Source organism: Neofelis nebulosa, chromosome 6 (genome assembly GCF_028018385.1).
Source record: "Neofelis nebulosa isolate mNeoNeb1 chromosome 6, mNeoNeb1.pri, whole genome shotgun sequence".
Taxonomy (NCBI): Eukaryota; Metazoa; Chordata; class Mammalia; order Carnivora; family Felidae; genus Neofelis; species Neofelis nebulosa.
In genome coordinates this window covers 72,097,809-72,116,588 of record NC_080787.1, presented here as the reverse complement: position 1 = coordinate 72,116,588, position 18,780 = coordinate 72,097,809, and the positions used below count along the sequence as shown (strand labels likewise).

General features: G+C 39.7%; 1 protein-coding gene across 3 annotated transcripts in view; it reads left to right on the top strand.

Moving 5' to 3' along the window:
• Positions 1 to 18,780, top strand: part of IMPG1 (interphotoreceptor matrix proteoglycan 1) — a 132,121-nt gene that overhangs the window by 40,905 nt on the left and 72,436 nt on the right. For all 3 annotated transcript variants that reach the window (XM_058734519.1, XM_058734518.1, XM_058734517.1), the window contains 4 exons: positions 5,069 to 5,221; positions 10,954 to 11,012; positions 15,825 to 15,845; positions 17,501 to 17,748. In XM_058734519.1, coding sequence (XP_058590502.1) covers positions 5,069 to 5,221; positions 10,954 to 11,012; positions 15,825 to 15,845; positions 17,501 to 17,748 — 481 coding nt within the window. The remainder of the gene's footprint in view (positions 1 to 5,068; positions 5,222 to 10,953; positions 11,013 to 15,824; positions 15,846 to 17,500; positions 17,749 to 18,780) is intronic.

The following is an 18,780-nucleotide window of genomic DNA, read 5'->3' as shown; positions in this document are numbered from 1 at the left end:
GGGGACATTTTAATCACTTCAAAATCTTTGAGCCAGACACTTGATGTTGAAGCCAGGAAACACTGCCCTCTTTCCCCAGGAGTGTCAGCATCATGGCAGCACACTGTGGGCAGCAAGTTCAGCAGGGGGCAGTCCAGGGGTGACACATACTTCCCTGTGGTCTGAGAAACTTTGCTGGCCCTTACCTCCCTGTGAACCTCTCTGCAAGGTCAAAGCCCAGACAGTGAGGGCAAGAAGTTCAGTCTCACCAGCTCTACATGAAAATTCAGGGCTGAGAAACCCTGCTGGCCTGTAGGCCAGATGGCTGCAGATTTGCTGGAACTATTGCTCTAAACAAAGAATTAAATTGTTCCATTTTTCTCCAAAATACTATTCCATGAACAGTGAAAAGTGCTGTTGAAAAAAATTATTGAGATTAAATATATTCACTATAAAATTTCAAAGACAACTCTAGTTCACTGTCTCTTTTCTCGTATTACTTATGTCTCATATTCTTCAAAATCTAATATATGTCCCCCTTTCTGCAGTAAATATCCCCTGAACATTTCATTTTATATTCATCAAATCCTCCTCTTACCTTTTTTACCACCCACATCTATCACTCATTCTTTGGCTCGGCAAACATTTTACTAAAATCCTCTGATGTGCCAGGCATTGGGGTATGTACCAAAGATTCTAAGATGAATAAGACATGGTTCCTGCCTTCAAGAAATATATAATGCAAATAAGTACAACAAAATAGTCTTAGTGTGTACTTGAAGATGGCAGATATATAGAATGGAGCAAAATGATAAGCCAGGACAGGTTGCAAAGGATGTGACTGCTAATCATGTATATTCACAGAGAGTTTTGTGCATAAATGACCACATTATTTTTTTTTACTTTGGGAGAGTTAATAAACTATGAGAATCATACTGGATTCGAGGAGATTATATGTGGGGTGAAAAGATTAGCATATAAAAAGACTAGGTGACTATGACATACGTACTAAATGAGAAATTCAGATATTATTCACTGCTCCAAGAGATTAGAAAGAGGCAAAGGTTTCTACCCTAAATGATCAGAGGAAATATTATGTTAAATGAACCATAAGGTATTAGTAAGAAGTAAAAAAATGTATGTATGTGATGTGTGTGTGTGTGTGTGTGTGTGTGTGTGTCCTTATGTTTTAGTACTGGAAGTGAGCATGGGGAGCAGTGAGGAAGGTCTCTCCGGTCAGGAGACTAGCACAAGTAATGTGGTATCTCATCAACAGTTAGCAAGCTATCTGGTAGTCGGGGAAAGGAGAAATGACACAGACTAAAATTGTTTAAGCAGCAACAATTCCATTTATGACTGCACCAAAAGTAATAAGATATCTAGGGATAAAGCTAACCAAAGAGGTGAAAGATCTGTACTCTGAAAATTAAAAAATGCTGATGAAAGACATCGAAGAAGACACAAAGACATGGAAAGACATTCCATGTTCATGGATTGGAAGAACAAATATTGTTAAAATGTTGATGCTACCCAAAGCAATTTACACACTTAATGCAATCCATATCAAAATAACACAAGCATTTTTCACAGAGCTAGAACAAACAATCCTAAAATTTGTATGGAACCACACAAGACCCCAAATAGCCAAAACAATCTTGGAAAAGAAAAGCAAAGCTGGAGGCATCACGATACTGGACTTCAAGTTATATTAGAAAACTGTAGTAATCTGGGGCGCCTGGGTGGCGCAGTCGGTTAAGCGTCCGACTTCAGCCAGGTCACGATCTCGCGGTCCGTGAGTTCGAGCCCCGCGTCAGGCTCTGGGCTGATGGCTCGGAGCCTGGAGCCTGTTTCCGATTCTGTGTCTCCCTCTCTCTCTGCCCCTCCCCCGTTCATGCTCTGTCTCTCTCTGTCCCAAAAATAAATAAAAAACGTTGAAAAAAAAAATTTAAAAAAAAAAGAAAACTGTAGTAATCAAAACAGTATGGTACTGGCACAAAAATAAACACATGGATCAATATAAAACCCAGAAATAAATGCACAACTATATGGTCAATTAATTCTGACAAAGCAGGAAAGAATATCCAGTAGGAAAAGGACAGTCTCTTTAACAAATAGTGTTGGGAAAACTGGACAGCAATATGCAAAAAAAGAAACTGGACCACTTTCTTACACTATACACAAAAATAAATTCAAAATGGATTAAAGACCTAAATGTGAAACCTGAAACCATAAAAATCCTAGAAAAGAACACAGCTAGTAACCTCCTTGATATTCTGCATAGCAACCTTTTTCTAGATATGTCTCCTGGCACCAGGAAAACAAAAGCAGAAATAAACTACTGGGACTACATCAAAATAAAAAGCTTCTGCACAGAAAAGAAAACAATCAACAAAGCTAAAAGGTAACCTACAGAATGGGAGAAGATATTTGCAAATGACATAACTGATAAAGGGTTAGTATCCAAAATATGTAAAAAACTTACAAAACTTGACACCCAAAGAACAAATAATCCAATTAAAAATGAGAAGACATGAACAGACGTTTCTCCATAGAAGACATACAGATGGCCAACAGACATGTGAAAAGATGTTCATCATCACTTACTGTCAGGGAAATGCAAATCCAAACAACAATGAGATATCACCTCACACCTGTCAGAATGACTAAAATCAATAACACAAGAATCAACAGTATTGGTGAGGATGTGGAGAAAAATGAGCACTCATGCACTATTGGTGGGAATATAGACTGGTGCAGCCACCTTGGAGAACAGTACAGAGTTTCCTCAAGAAGTGAAAAATAGAACTACCATACAATCCAGTAATCACACTATTGGGTATTTACCCAAAGAATACAAAAACTAATTCAAAGGGATACATGTACCCCTATATTTATAGCAGCATTATTTACAGTAGCCAAGATATGGAAGCAGCTCAAGTGTCCATCAGTTGATGAATGGATAACGATGTGGTTCAATGGCATATTACTCAGTCATAAAAAAGAATGAATCCTGCCATTTGCAACAACATGGATAGAGCTAGAGAATATAATGCTAAGTGAAATAAGCCAGTCAGAGAAAGACAAATACCATATGATTTCACACTGTGGAATTTAAGAAACAAAACAAACAAAGGGAAAAAAAGAGAGACAGAGAGAGGCAAATCAAGAAAAAGACTCTTAATTATAAAGAACAAACCAATGGTTACCAGAGGGAGGTGGGTGGGGGAATAGGTTAAATAGGTGATGGGGATTAACAAGTGCAATTGTTGTGATGAGCACAGGGTGATGTATGAATCACTATACTGTACACCTGAAACTATTATAACACTGTATGTTAACTAACTGGAATTAAAATAAAAACTAAAAAAAATTTAAGACATTGTACTTGGGCCCACTCAGTAGTTGAGTTAAAAAATAAATTTTAATGAAAAAATATATATAAAATAAATAAAATTGTTCAAGCAGATTGTTATCAGATTGTGGAAAGCCTTGAATGTCAGGAAAAAGAGTTTGAATTTTTATCTCATAGGTAATAAAGTATTACTGAGGGTGCTGGCTGAGAGGCGTGGAAAATTAATCCAGTGGCTGAGGATAAATAAGAAGACTTCTCACTAATACATCTAAAGAATTTATTTAAATATCTCATGTGAACTTAAATATGCCTAGTGAAATGGTAAACTTGTAGAGGATAATGCTATAGGCCATATTTTTCTTCTAACTTTCCACAGGTCCTAACACTGTCCTACACCCATACAGATGCTTATGTGTTATTTTGATGAATGAATCAACGAAATCTTTTCGTTAAACAAACGTCAGTAGTCTGGCATCCTCCATGTGCCCTATTAAAGTTAGAGGTTGTGTGTCTGTCCACTGCCATGGAAGAGAGGGGCTTGTAATATGAAATGAGGAGAAACTACATTGGCTACCACCCACATGAGTTTTGTCCCTCATGGCATTTTCCATTGGTTGGTCTCCTCTTTCAACTTCCATAGCTGATGTCACTAATAAAAGACTAAGTGCATTACCAAAGAAATTCAATTTTCCACAGACATTTTTTTTTACTCTTTTAAAAACCTTTCAGATTTCACAATCATCTAGGTACCCAATACTGAAAATCTGTCACACCCCAAGTTTGAAACTCAGCTCCAGGCTTGCTCTGTGCCCTGGGAGCCCATGTGAATTCAGAACAGTGAGAGACTCCTGCTTGTTCCCAGTCCAGAGGGCAAAAAGGATGACCCCTTGGCCAAATCCAGGTCCTCAGAAGAGTATTTCTATTTTTAGCCACATGCTACCAAAGGTGGCCCAAATATGCCATTCCTTCTGAGAGATATTTCAAATCCTCTCTTGACCTGACAGTGCTCACTAACTAGCTTTAATATGAAGTTTGGGCACAAATGGTCTCATTAAACCAGTCTAGACTCTTCTCTAAAGAAGATTGTATTAAATAATATCTCAGCATCACATAGGTTATATTGTATAATCCAGTCTTCATCAAAGAGCATTCATAGTTACACAAGAGTGTGGCACAATCTCAGTAATGCTCCAACAGTATATATGAATTATGTGTGTGTGTATGCATGTGTGCAAATGTTTTCATGAAGAGCACAGAGTTCTAACACTACAGTGTCCTCAAGGATTCTAAATAGTTAACTCATTGGAGCTTTGGTACTTTGTCTCTCAATGAAATTCAGAGAACACTTCTAGTTAATAAGATTTTAATTCTAAAAGTACTTGAGGGGCGCCTGGGTGACTCAGTCAGTTAAGTGTCTTACTTCAGCTCAGGTCATGATCTCATGGTTCATGAGTTCAAGCCCCGCATTGAGCTCTGTTGTGACAGCACAGAACCTGGAACCTGCTTGGGATTCTTTAATATGAAGTTTAGGCACGAATGGTCTAATCCTCTCTCTGCCCCACCCCGGCTCGTGCTATGTCTTTCTCTGTCTCTCAAAAATAAATAAACGCTAAAAAAAATTTTAAAGCACTTGAGCCTTCATTATCCACTTTTTGAGACAATATCAATATATATTATGTAGTATTACCATATACTTATAGTTTATATTAATAGAAGACCTTTTATTTTCTAACTCAGGAAAGAAAAATAGAATCCACTAAGGTATACAAAGGCCCACTGGAGCAGAAGGTGGAATTGAGCATCACTCTAGCAAACCAGAGGTTCACGGCAGAGCTCGCTGACTCCCAGTCCCCACATTATCAGGAGCTGGCGGCCAAGTCTCAACTCCAGGTAAGTGAACCCACCCCACACAACCACAGCCCAAGTCATGACTCAGAATCTGGGAGCCAACAGGACCTAAACCCTTTGAACTAATAGTTCCAACTTCTTGTGACCAGGCATTCATTTTCAACCAAAACTGCTTTCATTTTAATCAAAAACTGCAATGGGTCCCAAAATGTTAGGGCAAATTCATCTCTAGAAAAGTTTTCTATTCTAGCTTCTCTTTTTTTTTTTTTTTTTAATTTTTTTCCCTTAATGTTTATTTATTTTTGAGAGAGAAAAAAAGAGACAGAGTACGAGCAGGGAAGGGGCACAGAGAGAGGGATACACGGGATCTGAAGTAGGCTCCAGGCTCCAAGCTGTCAACACAAAGCCTGAAGCAAGGCACGAACTCGTGACCAGCGCGATCGTGGCCTGGGCCAAAACTAAGAGTTGGATGCTTAACTGACTGAGCCACCCAGGAGCTCCTCCAGCTTCTCTGTCTTAAAAGTCACTTACATTTAGGTTTTCTTTAAATATTAGTAGGTCTTTAAACCTTCTTTAACAGAGAGCCACTACACAGGTATTCTATACATCTAAAATGTTCACGTAAGCACCAACTAGGGAACATGGTGGGTTGAAATATGAATTTTAATTCATATTTGTCTTACATAATGTATATCCACTTTTGCAGTTTGATGCAATTTAATGACATGACACTCTTCGTGGGTGATAAGTGTAAGGCAGTAATGTTGTCCATGTCGTCCACTAAACTTCGGAGCTGTTCCAAGATGTCTCTTCCATCTCGGACTCTCATCATATCTGCCTGCCTCTTCATTTCCTGCAGGATGAATCTAAGCTACTCTGCTGACCGTGGCATCTATACGCCATGATAAAAGCCCTGCCTTCCTTTCCAGCCTCATCTTCCCATCCTTTCCATCCCCCTCCTTTGCACTCTACAGAAATACAAACTGCTTACAAATCTTTTCTCACCTTTAGCCTTTCCCTGTGTTGTCTCATCTGTCTGGAATGTCCTTTCCCCGAGTTTCATCTTACAAAACTTCATCAAGGAAAGTTCTGTCTCAAACCATTCTGGATTCAGTCAGTGCCTCTCCTCTGAGCTAAAACACGGTGCCCACTGTTGCCACAACATTTATCACCCTGTCTTGAGATTGTTTCTTTACACGTCTATGGCCTTTGTTGTCTCTGTTTCTCCCTCTTCACCTGCCACCCTCACTATCCTCAGGCTCTGAGTGTCCCCTTGAGGGCAGGAACTGTTTCTTTCATCTCTGAAGACTTAACCTCCTAATACAGAGCTTGGGATGCAGTTAACTACTCAGTGACCGTAGAAATGCAACTGAAAATAGAAGCATTCATAAGAAAACATAACCACGATCTTCATTTATGGAGAGCCTGGGTGCCCAAGCATCTCACTCAGCATGGCCAGGGAACCGACAGGCCCCTACTTGTCATACTTGGAGAATTCAGTGCTTACCTCCTCTCAACTGGAGAGAAGATAAATAGGCAAAAATATTAAACCTCCAACTTCCTCCTGCATCAGCGTTCAGTCAATAAAATGTAAAGAATCATTTCTACAAACTTCAAAGAGAAAGCATCAGCATGGGGTGTTTATGAACCAGAGAAGTACTTAGACACGGATTATTAGATAGAACGAATTAAAGAATAGTCTGTTAACTTTCTATTTGTTCTTGAAATATTCTCTTCAGAAAATCTTTAGTATAGTCGGAGTATCTTCAAAATTGGATAGTTGGCCAAGATTCCAATTCAGGCAGCCTGGCACCAGAACCCCTACTCTTAACCATTATGCAATACTTCCTATTTTTCCCAAATAAATATTTATGGGACAGGGATTTTTGTGTCATCATCAAATTAACATGTCCATTCTAGACTCTGAAAAACTTATTAGCCAAATAAGAGTATGTCTTGCTGGGTCTTGTTCCAGAGACCCATCACATCAGTCCTGCGGGTTCCTCTGCATGGTCACTGGCTTCTCTGAGATGGAGCCCCTCTGGTTAGAGCATCTGTTCCCTTTCCAGGCTTCTGAGCAGTCCAGACCACCCAGCAGCTTGCCAACAGATAACCAACCCACTCCACCACCGCCCATACTTGCATTAGCAGAGCCATTCAGGCCTAATCAGGAATTAATGGACAGTGCTTTGAAGTAATTTAATTTCCACAATAAACCTAATGAGCAATTTAATACAAATGTCAAAAGGAATGCTTAGCTGTTGTCTGAATGCTTTCTCCTGTGCAAACGCTCATGAGAACTCAATATGGCTGCCTTTTTATAGCCCCTTGAACATACATTCCAGCAGAATCAGGGAGGCCCCTGTGCATTTAGTATTATTAATAAGGTTAACTGGGCACTTAATTAGCAATTTAATGGTTAGCACTCCGTAATTGGAGGGTCCCCAGAAGATTATTTGGCAGAATTAACTGAAGGCCTTTGTCATCTCCTCCCTAGATGCCTTCTGCACCCTCCTAAGCAGAACTGAGTCTTAATCGATCACAGACAGGTTCACAAAGAGGGCATGAACAACAAAATTCCTCTCTGCTGGAGCCAGTGCTGTGGAGCACTCTTGGAGGGGAGGACAGCTCTCCTTGGAGATGTTCCCCACTGCCCATGCTGTAGCTGCGGGCTTCTATGGGAGTAGTTCTGTTTTGATTGACTGTTTTCATCCATACAACAGCGCCTCTGGTATCCTGGACACGAAAGAAGGACAAGTCAGGGTCTGAATCTTCCACTCCAGAAACTGCTGCTCACACTTAAACATCTAGTCTAAGGTGTTGTTACTGGAATGGCATGACAACTGCCTTGGGGACCCAAAGCTATTTGTCACAGAAAGCCAGAGCAGACCTGAGGCATGTACACAGCTCTTTCCTACCTGTCTCGGTAACAAAGACCATCTCCTCAGACCTAAACTCCTAGTTCTCCTCTGTTAAGCCTGTGGTGGGGGTGGTCAGGGAGGCACAGAAGCTTAGTACTCGGCATCCCTGCCCTTGACCCCTACAGGGACCCTCATCTTGTCCTTTCCCCTCACTGGGTCTTTCAAAAACAACTGACTGAAGTCTTGCTCTGCCCCCGTCAGGCTCCAAGTTATGTGGCTACTGAGGAAGTAAAAGAAAATTGGACTACCAAGGAGCTAGTAATCCAGTAGAAGATGTAGAGACTAAGTTAATCAAAAATACAATATCATCAACTCTTTGCCCACTGTGTGTCAGGCATTTATTAGTTATTCCTTATAGGAGCCTTATAATACAGGTATTGTTATCCTTTTTGGGCTAAGGAGATCGTATTCAGAGAGATGAAGCAATAAACTCAAGGTCTTACAGCTAGAAAGGAACAGAACCAATATTTAAACTCAGGCCTACACAGCTATCTCAGCACCCAAAACCTAGGCTACCTTCCTTGCTGCAGTTACTATATACTGAGGGAATGAAAACTAATTTTAATATTGGTGTAAGAAAATATGATTTAGCTGGTAAATCAGCCTGCTGGAAAAAGAAATCTATGACACACTTCAAAGGCCAATGTAAGTGATTTGGGGATTATCTGTGCATTACTGCCCTAGTCCTTGGCATAGATAATATGGAATCAGCAGTAATTTTAGATACAGTGACAATGCAGCAGCATGTTGATGAGTTTAGAGAATGAAGAGATCCACTCAAGTCCATTAAACAAAATTTGCTGAGTCCCTGCTATGTGGATAACGGCCTGCTAGGTACTGGGAAGGAGGGAGATGAAGATGAATCACACACAGTCCCTGAGCCCAAGGGGCATAATCTCAGTGAAGGAGCCATTGTGCAGCTCGTAGACTGTTTTATGGGATATACTGTAACAAGTTCTAGAGCAGTAGGGAGAAGAAATCATTGAGCCTGACTTTAGGGCTCTACAAATTCTCAATAGAGAATATGCTTGAGCTGGCTTTGAAATATGGCGGTATAGGCAGTCAAGGAGCAGAAGATAGAAGTTGCATCTTGGGCTAAAAGGGGGAAAAGTCATAGCGGTCTGGAGGAAGTACATGTTGTAATTTGAGGAGAAGATAGGTGTTAGTTTAGTGTCCCGAGAGGACACAATATTGGCCAAGAGGGTAATGATGACAGGAAGGGCAAATGATAAAGTGCTTGGGGAATGGAAGGTTAGAATGTGCAGGACCTTAAATGCCATTCTCAAGGAACTTATTCAATTGGCAGTGCAGCCCATCAAGGGATTTTTAGTGAAGAACAACAGATATGGAATGATTACCTTGGAAATAAAAATGTGGTCAAGGAGACATCTCTATTCTTCCTGCCCTAGCATATCCCCTCCCCCTGCCAAAAAAAAAAAAAATTCTGCTGTCTTTCCTCACACACCCCTACAAAACCATTTCAGCAATATAAAAAGGGAGATATGGAAGGTATGCCTGCCATGAGAATAAGAATGTGATGGAAACAAAATGTATATGGGGTTCAAACTACCAGGAGTTAATGAATGGATGTGATGGGCACAGAGAGAAGGTATTAGGGTTGCTGGGTCTTCTGGCATGGAAGACGATAGGTGTTTATGAACCTGACTGGGATAGAGAGCGCTGGAGGAAAGGCGGATTTGGAAGGAAGAGAATAACTCTGGTTTGGATGTATTTAGTTAGTGGCAAAGTTGGGATATTCACATGTAGAACTCAAAGCTATGTCTCAGGTGATCAGTGAAGCTATGGCAGAAAATGAGATCCCCAAGGAGGGGCAGAGGGGAGTGGGCACAGGGAAGGGAAGGTGGTGCCAGGTTCCTGCTCACCTCCTCAGCCTCACTTTCACCCTGCTCTCCCTTCCAAGCTTTGCTACTAATACTATCCCTTTCTCTTGGTCTCTCTTGCCTCCCAGTCCATGCGGGAGTAAGCTGGACGGAGCAGCGCCTATGTGGCAATGTGTCCCCAGAGCCTAGCACAGTGCCTGCAGTCAAACTTACTGAATAAGTGGGAGGGTGAGATAAGGAGGCTAAGCATCTTTATATTTAAAGCAGAGAGTGCAGACGAGACTAAGATGGAGTAAAGAAGACTGAGAAAGTGGTCGTTGAGATAGAAGAAGAACCAGAAAATAAGCAGACACATCATGGAAGAGAAATGGAAAATGCCACTGGATTTGGAGAGAGCCAAGAGACAACAGCCTGGAGAAAATCCTCCCCAATGGGTGAATCCAGAGGCAGAAGCCAGACCGTAGTGGGTCAGGAATAACTGAATATAGCAATTATAAAATATTCCTATAATATGCTTCATTAGCAAGGTCAAACTAATTAAGAAAATTTATTATAAAGTCCACATAAATCTACCAGTGAATCTAACCTATTAGAGTCTGCCTGTACCATTTAGATATAGCAGCCATTTTGACTTTAGTAACCTCTTTAACATATTTTCCAAATCACATAATTCAACTCAGAAAATATTATAGTTATTCTTTGTGTATAAATAAAAATACTGTAGCCAAAAAAGTTTCTTCCAAGTGCCACCTTAAAGTTTTTTCATATTTTATATAAAGTAACCATGAAAGCAGATCAGAACTACCCAATTGCAGCTTTTAAATAAATAGCAAAACACTTTCCTCTGGGTTTCAGAAATTACCAAGAACAAAGCGTTTGGCCTCAATCGTTGCTTCAATTTTCCATTTTCATTTATTCCCCCTAACTCATCAGAAGTGTTGAGACTTTTTCAGTTAGGTAACATCTGACCTGGTACAGCCAGAGCGTTTCATAAATTTCTTTCTTTCTGCAGATGCAAAAGGTATTTAAGAAATTTCCAGGATTCAAAGAAATCCATGTGCTAGGATTTAGGTAAGTAAGAGGATTGGACTCTTCTCAATTTTTAAATTACTTTTTCCCTATCCTCTTTTAAAAGCAGTGTCATGAGGAATATAAGGTTCTTCTCCCCCCAGTTGTTTAGCCCTGTCGAATCTTGAAAACTGAATACATTTCAGATAAAGGAATTGTCTAATTAGAACATGACTCTAGGTGATTTTTTTAAGGGGGTAACACAAGAGCTGTGTTCCTTCCTTCCTCCCTCTGGAGCCAGAAACACTGCTCTCTGCAGAGAGCTCATCTGCTGTCCTTGGCAATGTCATTAACGAACCTCTTAGGAAAACACCTCAGTAGAGACAGGTCAAAATAAGTAGCGATTAGTTATCTTGGTGTCTGATTTCCTGGTTCCCTATCGAATGTTAAATATCATCATCGTTTAAACAAATCAGGCTGACCCTAATGAATCAGGTGAAACTAATAAAAAGAAGTATCTGTGAGGGGTAAGGGAGTTGAAGGAACAGGGTAGAAAGGGACAGAAGTGGAAGCAAGACTTCCCAGAATATACCTTTTTTTTAATGTTGTTTTTTTTTTTTATTTTATTTTTGAAAGATAGAGTGTGAGCGTGAGAGGGGCAGAGAGAGAGGGAGGCACAGAATCCGAAGCAGGCTCCAGGCTCTGAGCTGTCAGCACAGAGCCCAACGAGAGGATCAAGCTCATGAGCGTGAGATCATGACCCGAGCTGAAGTCGGACACTTAACCAACTGAGCCACCCAGGTGCCCCCCACCACCAGAATATACTTTTATTATCATTTTGACATCTAAACTGTAGTAATGCATTACCACACAAAAATTTCTAAATTATAATTTTCTTTTTTTTTTTTTTTTAAAACAAAATTTTTAATGTTTATTTATTTTTGAGTGGGGAGGGGGAGAGAGAGGGAGACACAGAATCTGAAGCAGTTTCCAGGCCCTGAGCTGTCAGCACAGAGCCTGATGCAGGGCTCGAACCCACAAACCATGAGATCATGACCTGATCCAAAGTCAGACATTCAATTGGCTGAGCCACCCAGGTGCCCCACTAAATTACAATTTTATTTTTAAAAATTTTTTTTTATTTTTTTCTAAATTACAATTTTAAATAAAGTAAATGAAATTGAAAAACAGTGCCATGCAGGGTTCAGTTATGTTCCCACGGCTTTCCCACAAGCAGACCTATATCCATTAGCATCTCAACACTCTAATTGAGGTGGGTTCACGATTTTTGACAAGAAGTTTAGCATCCTTTTTCCTTTTTTTAAGTGTTTATTTTTGAGAGAGAGAGAGAGCATGCAAGCGGGGAGGGGCAGAGAGAGAGAGGGACAGAGAGAATCCCAAGGAGGCTCCGTACTGCCAGCACAGAGTCCCACATCATGCTCTATTCCATGAACCACAAGATCATGACCTGAGCCAAAATCAAGAGTCAGAAGCTTAATCCACTGAGCTACTCAGGTGACCTGCATCTTCTGTCTAAGTTCTCATTCAAAACATCTACAAATGGGGCCATAATAGGACATATTTTTTAATGGCCGCAGGGTATATGTGAGCCCTGGCATGACAGAATGAGATTCCCCACACCAAGGGGGATTTGTAAAGTGGGTAGAGAAGGCTTCCCCCAAAGTACTTCCTGGCCCCTTCACCATCTGTTGTGTTAAAGCTATAAGTTGCCCAGAGCAAGTCTACAGACCCACAAAGAATAGCTTCCGGACGAGCTCTACAGGTGTATTTCTCTCAAAGATATCAGGCCCCTCTGATTTGTGTGACTCCAGAGAAAGAAAATATTGAAAAGTGAAAGTTATAAAAGATGAAACCCTTAATATGTACCAAAGCAGACTCATTTTTCCTTATTTCAAGATGCTGCTCCACAATATTCCATGTGAAATCAGATGGATTAGAGGGAAATAAAAGGTGATAGTGGAATATTCTGCATAGATGGCAAAGTCTTCTGGACAAACCACTGCAGCTAAAAAGCAGATGTTGCATTTAAAGCTGAGGGAAATGATAGGAACAGTCCTTTCAAGTGGACATTATGCCCTCCTTTCAAATAAATGAAAACCTAATAATGAAAAAAAAATCTATTTTAGAAGAAAATGAAAGTATTAAGGATGATGAAATTTTGCAAGATAAAGATTTTAAAGATATATCTACTGAAGCTGCATCTTTCCCATGTGTTCATCTCTGTAAGAATTTATTCTTATTTCTGCCAAAGATGTTTATAAAATAAATTTGATCATATATTCCCAATGCTCTCCGTTATGGAATGAATATTTAGTCTCCCAGAAAACAGTTGGACCCTGTTAAGCATAAAAGATATGCTTATAAGTATGGCAAGCTTTTAATCATAACTAACAATGCTCAGAATATTGTAAAGTAAACTTAGAATGAAGGAAATTGCTTCCTCATGGAGCCAGATCCCCCAAAACACTATGAGTCTCCTGGTACCGTATTTAGTTCGTTTGTACAAAACCTGATCTATGATTTCATAAGTACATTTTTTATCAGTGACCTCATTTAATTCTCCCAGACACAACTGGGAAGTTATGAGGATGTCTATGATTAACACAATTCTAAGGAGGCACAGAAAAAGATCAACTTTAAATATTGCTTTATCTTGGGGCACCTGGGTGGCTCAGTCGGTTGAGCGACCGACTTCGTTTCAGGTCATGATCTCACGGTTGGTGGTTTCCAGCCCCGCGTCAGGCACTGTGCTGACAACTTAGAGCCTGAAGCCTACTTTGGATTCTGTGTCTCCCTCTCTCTCTGTCCCTACCCTGCTCGTGCTGTGTCTCTCTCTCTGTCTTTCAAAAATAATAAATAAAAATGTTAAAAAAATTTAAATATTGCTTTATCTTTTAAAGCAATATGGAAAACTATTACCAACCATTTAATCTAGTCGGAGGGTAGAATCTTTCAAGGGCTAGTTCACAGTTGTCCACAGCAACTTTATTTGTATTAGCAACAGTAGGAAATAACCCAAATATCCATGAACAGAGCAATAGATACACAAATTGTGGAATATTATTACCACAGACTACTACTCAAAAGAGGAAGCAACTATTATAATATACAACAATATGGTTTCATCTCAGAATAAGTATGTTGAGTGAAAGAATACAGAGAAAAATAAATATATTATGATTCCATTTCTGTGTGACTCTAGAACATGCAAACTAATCTATAATGACAAAACAGATCAGTAGTTGCTTGGGGAGGGTGAGGCAGAAAAGATGGAGGGAAGGATTTCAGAGGGGCATGAGTAAACCTTTGGGAGGAATTAATTTGATTGTGGTAATGGTTTCACAGGTGTATAATATCAAACTTACCAAATTGTACACCGTCAACATGTGCACTTTGTTTTGTGACAATTACATTTCAATGCAATTTTTTTTTAAAAAAATGAGCAGAACTAGGTGCTTGGCCCAGGGAGCCCTACTTCTCCAAACTACAAGCCACTGCTGAAAGGAAGCAAGAGGCAGGCCCCACAGAGCAGCCCTAGTTAGAGAGTCATGGATCCTCCTCTGCTTGCACAGAAGGAAAATCATAGCAAAGTCTCTTTCAGTCATTTTACCAAGGGACAAAAGTTCAATGAATTCATACCCCAGGCAGAAAGAGCAGTAACACAAATCCCTTCATATGTAGAGAATGTCTTTGTCAACAAATTTCACCTGAAAGGTAAAATAAGAAAACTGAATATAGCTTCTAAACTAAATTCATATATACGTCCAGAGGAGTCCTAAATATATTTGTCAGTTTGATGACCAAAGTGTGATGAGTAGGCAGTGGTTTGGCCAATGCGCCCAGACTTGAAATCAAGCAGGAGGGGCGCCTGGGTGGCGCAGTCGGTTAAGCGTCCGACTTCAGCCAGGTCACGATCTCGCGGTCCGTGAGTTCGAGCCCCGCGTCGGGCTCTGGGCTGATGGCTCGGAGCCTGGAGCCTGTTTCCGATTCTGTGTCTCCCTCTCTCTCTCTGCCCCTCCCCCGTTCATGCTCTGTCTCTCTCTGCCCCAAAAATAAATAAAAAACGTTGAAAAAAAAATTTAAAAAAAAAAAAGAAATCAAGCAGGATAGGGTTTGAATCTCAGCTCTGCCACCTTCCAACTTTCCCTTTCTGTGTGTGTTCCTTGTTCTGTAAAATGGGGATTGTGTTGTTGAAAAAGATTAAATGAGGATGCATATAAACTGCCTGGTACAGACCACCCACTCAGTAAACAGGTGTTTATTTTTCTTGCAACCTGTTCCATGATGAATTGTACCACTCCCTCAAGGCTTACTGATTAAAACAATTTGAAAAACAATCAGTCAACAAAACACCAGTTCCAGTGTCCAGTCTCAGATAAATTACCTTCAGGATTAAATAAATCATTTAATGCTATTCACAGGGTGAGAAATCCATTTATAAAATACTTTCCAAAAAAACTTCCTGGCACCAGCACTACCCAAAATGTAAGACGCATTGGATATATTTGCAGCCTCTTTGGGAAGAATATGAAGAAATCAAAGAGTTTACAAAGAAGACCAAAAGTACATACAGCCTATGAACTAAGGCTGAAATCCTAATCAGAAACATCATATAATGGTGTTTACTTCCTGAGATTTATGTGGCTCTCACAATTCCATCCAAATTCTGATGGCAGTTTAATGTGTTTCCTTCAACACATTCCTGGGCAAACATGGAACACAATAGAAAGGAATCTCTCTCCCTCTCTCTCTCTCCCCTCCCCCGATATATGATATGATTCATTGAATATCTTAATAAATTTCATAAAAATTATTTCTCCCTTGCATGTTCCCATTGCTCCTGGTGAAATGAAGACCAAAGAAAGGAAAAGATGGGTAATTTGGACTTTTCTAATATTTTGAAATATAGTGCCTTTTCTCCCACAGATTTACATACTGATCTTTTATAAGTAATTTTTACATACAAAGTCTGGGATAAGCCCATGGCTTTTTATTGGTGTCTTATTTAAATGAGACTAATTGCTGTAAACAATAATAGAAAAAAAGTTCTACAGAGGTATATCTAATGAAATATGTATATATTCAGAATTTTGTGATGCTTGAGTTATGTGTCTGCTTTTAGACATGTTTATTGTTTCTTAATTTCTTCTCTACTTTAAACAGATTCATTTCTGTATTTAATTTTATCTCCATGTGCTGTATTGTTTTTCTTAAAGACGGACACTTATTTGTATGAGCTTGAGATCCCACCAAATATGGATCTATAGCTGGATTTATGTCTTTGCTGATGTTAAAGTTTAACCATGTTAAAAAAATAATTAATTAATTAAGCAATTATTTCATACTAAAAAAACTCTTAAGTCAAAATTACTGTATAAGTACGTGAACAATGACTTGATCAGTGGAAGTGTATCCTGTAAAATTCAAAATCTAATTAGAAAAACATAAAAATGCCTTTCTCTGAGGCAAGCGTGTTTTAACAGTTTCCTAAATGTCATTTGTGATGGGAAATTGTCTGTCTGAATACACACTTGTATAAGCAGCCAACCTAAGTCTGGAATAAAGGAGAGAAACTAATTTGCTCCTTGGTTCCAAGGTCAGTTTGAACTGGGACAGAGCCCACAATACCGTGGAGAGCTCAGTAATAAGAATCCAGCTTTGGCTTCTATAATTGACTAGTGAAATAATGAACTGTAGATTCTGACTGATTGTGTGGCCCAAAGAATTGCCAAGAGTAAACATTATCAGTTCCTGTGGCCTTTGAAACACTCTTGTATCCCTTTGTGTGGATTTATGGCATAAATTGAAAGATAAAACCTGATCATGGAGGACAAAGCTACAGAGAATCCCATTTCATTTTTATATGCAAAAAGGCATTAAATCAATAAATATGATAATAAATATAGTTAATCGTATAGTACTTCCCTTTCTCTTTTTTCACACCTTTCTTCCAAGATGTTATCTTAAAAGCAGCTTGAGGAAAAAGACTATGTTATTTTAGAATTTTGTTTTTTAATTAAAAAATACTTCTTGAAAGAAGCAGAAGAGAAATAACCTGAAAATTGAAGCTTTGACTTGGTACAATATGTACATACTCTTGTCCCATTTCTGTGTCCTGTACTGCTATTTCATAGACCTTCCTGAAGAAGGTTATAGAAAAAAGGACAATCCATCCTTCCTGCTGATTGGCACTGCATGACTTTACTTGTAACACCACCAAAACTACTGGTCAGTAATAACAACTCTTGACAATTAACACTTTTTCAGAAGGAATAAAAATCCATGATCACTTGATGCAGTTAGTAGCCCCTCTTCAACCTGGCATTCTAAGGACTAAAATATAGGTCAATTCTTCTTCCACATTTCAAATTTCTAATAAACATTTAAACTAGCTGTGAAGTGAGATATTCTTTAAGAGCCCATCAGCAAAGATGATGAAGCTGTCTTGAATCTTTATAGAAACACAGTGACTGTCTTTATAAGGCATGTAACAACGGGTTTGGGTGGAATGTGTCCTCTGCTGTCTACAGTTCAAGCTCCACAGAGATGCGACTTTTGGCCATCTTTAAGAGAGACATTGCAGATGCAAAAAGCCCTGCGAGTAACCTCCTGTCTTTTGATTCCAACAAAATTGAGAGTGAAGGAGTCCCTCATGGAATGATGGAGGAAGACAAGCAACCAGAAATCTATCTCACAGCTTCAGACCTCAAAAAGCTAATCAGCAGAGCACTAGAGGAAGACAAATCCTTGGATGTGGAAACAATTCAGTTCATTGATGGTCAGTTGGTGATTTCATAGTTCTGGATTTATCCTCATTTTGACAGAGACACTAGGAGGGGTAGAATATCTCAGGGTCACTGTCATTTTAACTTGGGCCTTATAGAGTCAATCATTTGTGTTACAGGCACATCACATATGGTATCATTTCTCTTTCCTCACTCCAACCTGTGTCTCATTGGATGAGCCTTTGGTGCTACTTCACATCAAGAATAGGTCCAGGAGAAGCCCAGAGTTTCAGTTCAGTAGTTCAACTACAGTCATCCAATGGAGTCCAGATAGAAAGAAGCACCCATGGACAGTTCTGTTCCATTGGCACAACCCAGATTCCCTCACCCAGTAAATTGGTTGAGTCCCAGAAGGAAATGGATGGCACATTATTAGAATAGAATAGGATGACATGAGGAGAGTTTGATAAAGGGACTATTTATAAAGTCTTTCCTAATACACAAAGGAATAGGACAGTTCTCTGGAGCCAAAAGTAGCAAGGCCCCATTACTACCTCTAGGCATTAAGGGTTTGCCTCATAGTCTAAGCCATCCCAAAGCCAGAGAGCAAAAAACCATTGATACAGTCCATATAAGTCAACATCCTAGGGCAGAGAGTAGCAGGGAGAGAAGAGAAGAGTGGATCTAAGAAAGTCAACAAGATCATCAGGCACACTCAGGATTCTCAGAGGGTAGCTGAAGGAACCCAGGAGCCTAGAACTCTTCACTAAGCCCAGCACTCTTGGCATAATAGATGGACACTAGAAATGCCATTTTAGTATGACATGGCATGAAACTGGCATTCTCTGCCAGTTCTATTTCTCTGGTTTAGGCAGTCAAACTCAACACTGGAAAACACCAAAAGGTCTCTTGGCACAACATGCAAGGCAAGGGAATCTCCTAGGCAAGAAAAGGTGAGCTTCAGACTCATCTCAGAGACCATTTGGTACTCTGGTTTATCTCTGTTCAAACTTCTGAGATGTTCTGAGAATCGGGCTTCAAGGTAGAAGTAGAATCTGCAAATGGCCCTTGGTTCCAGCATTTAT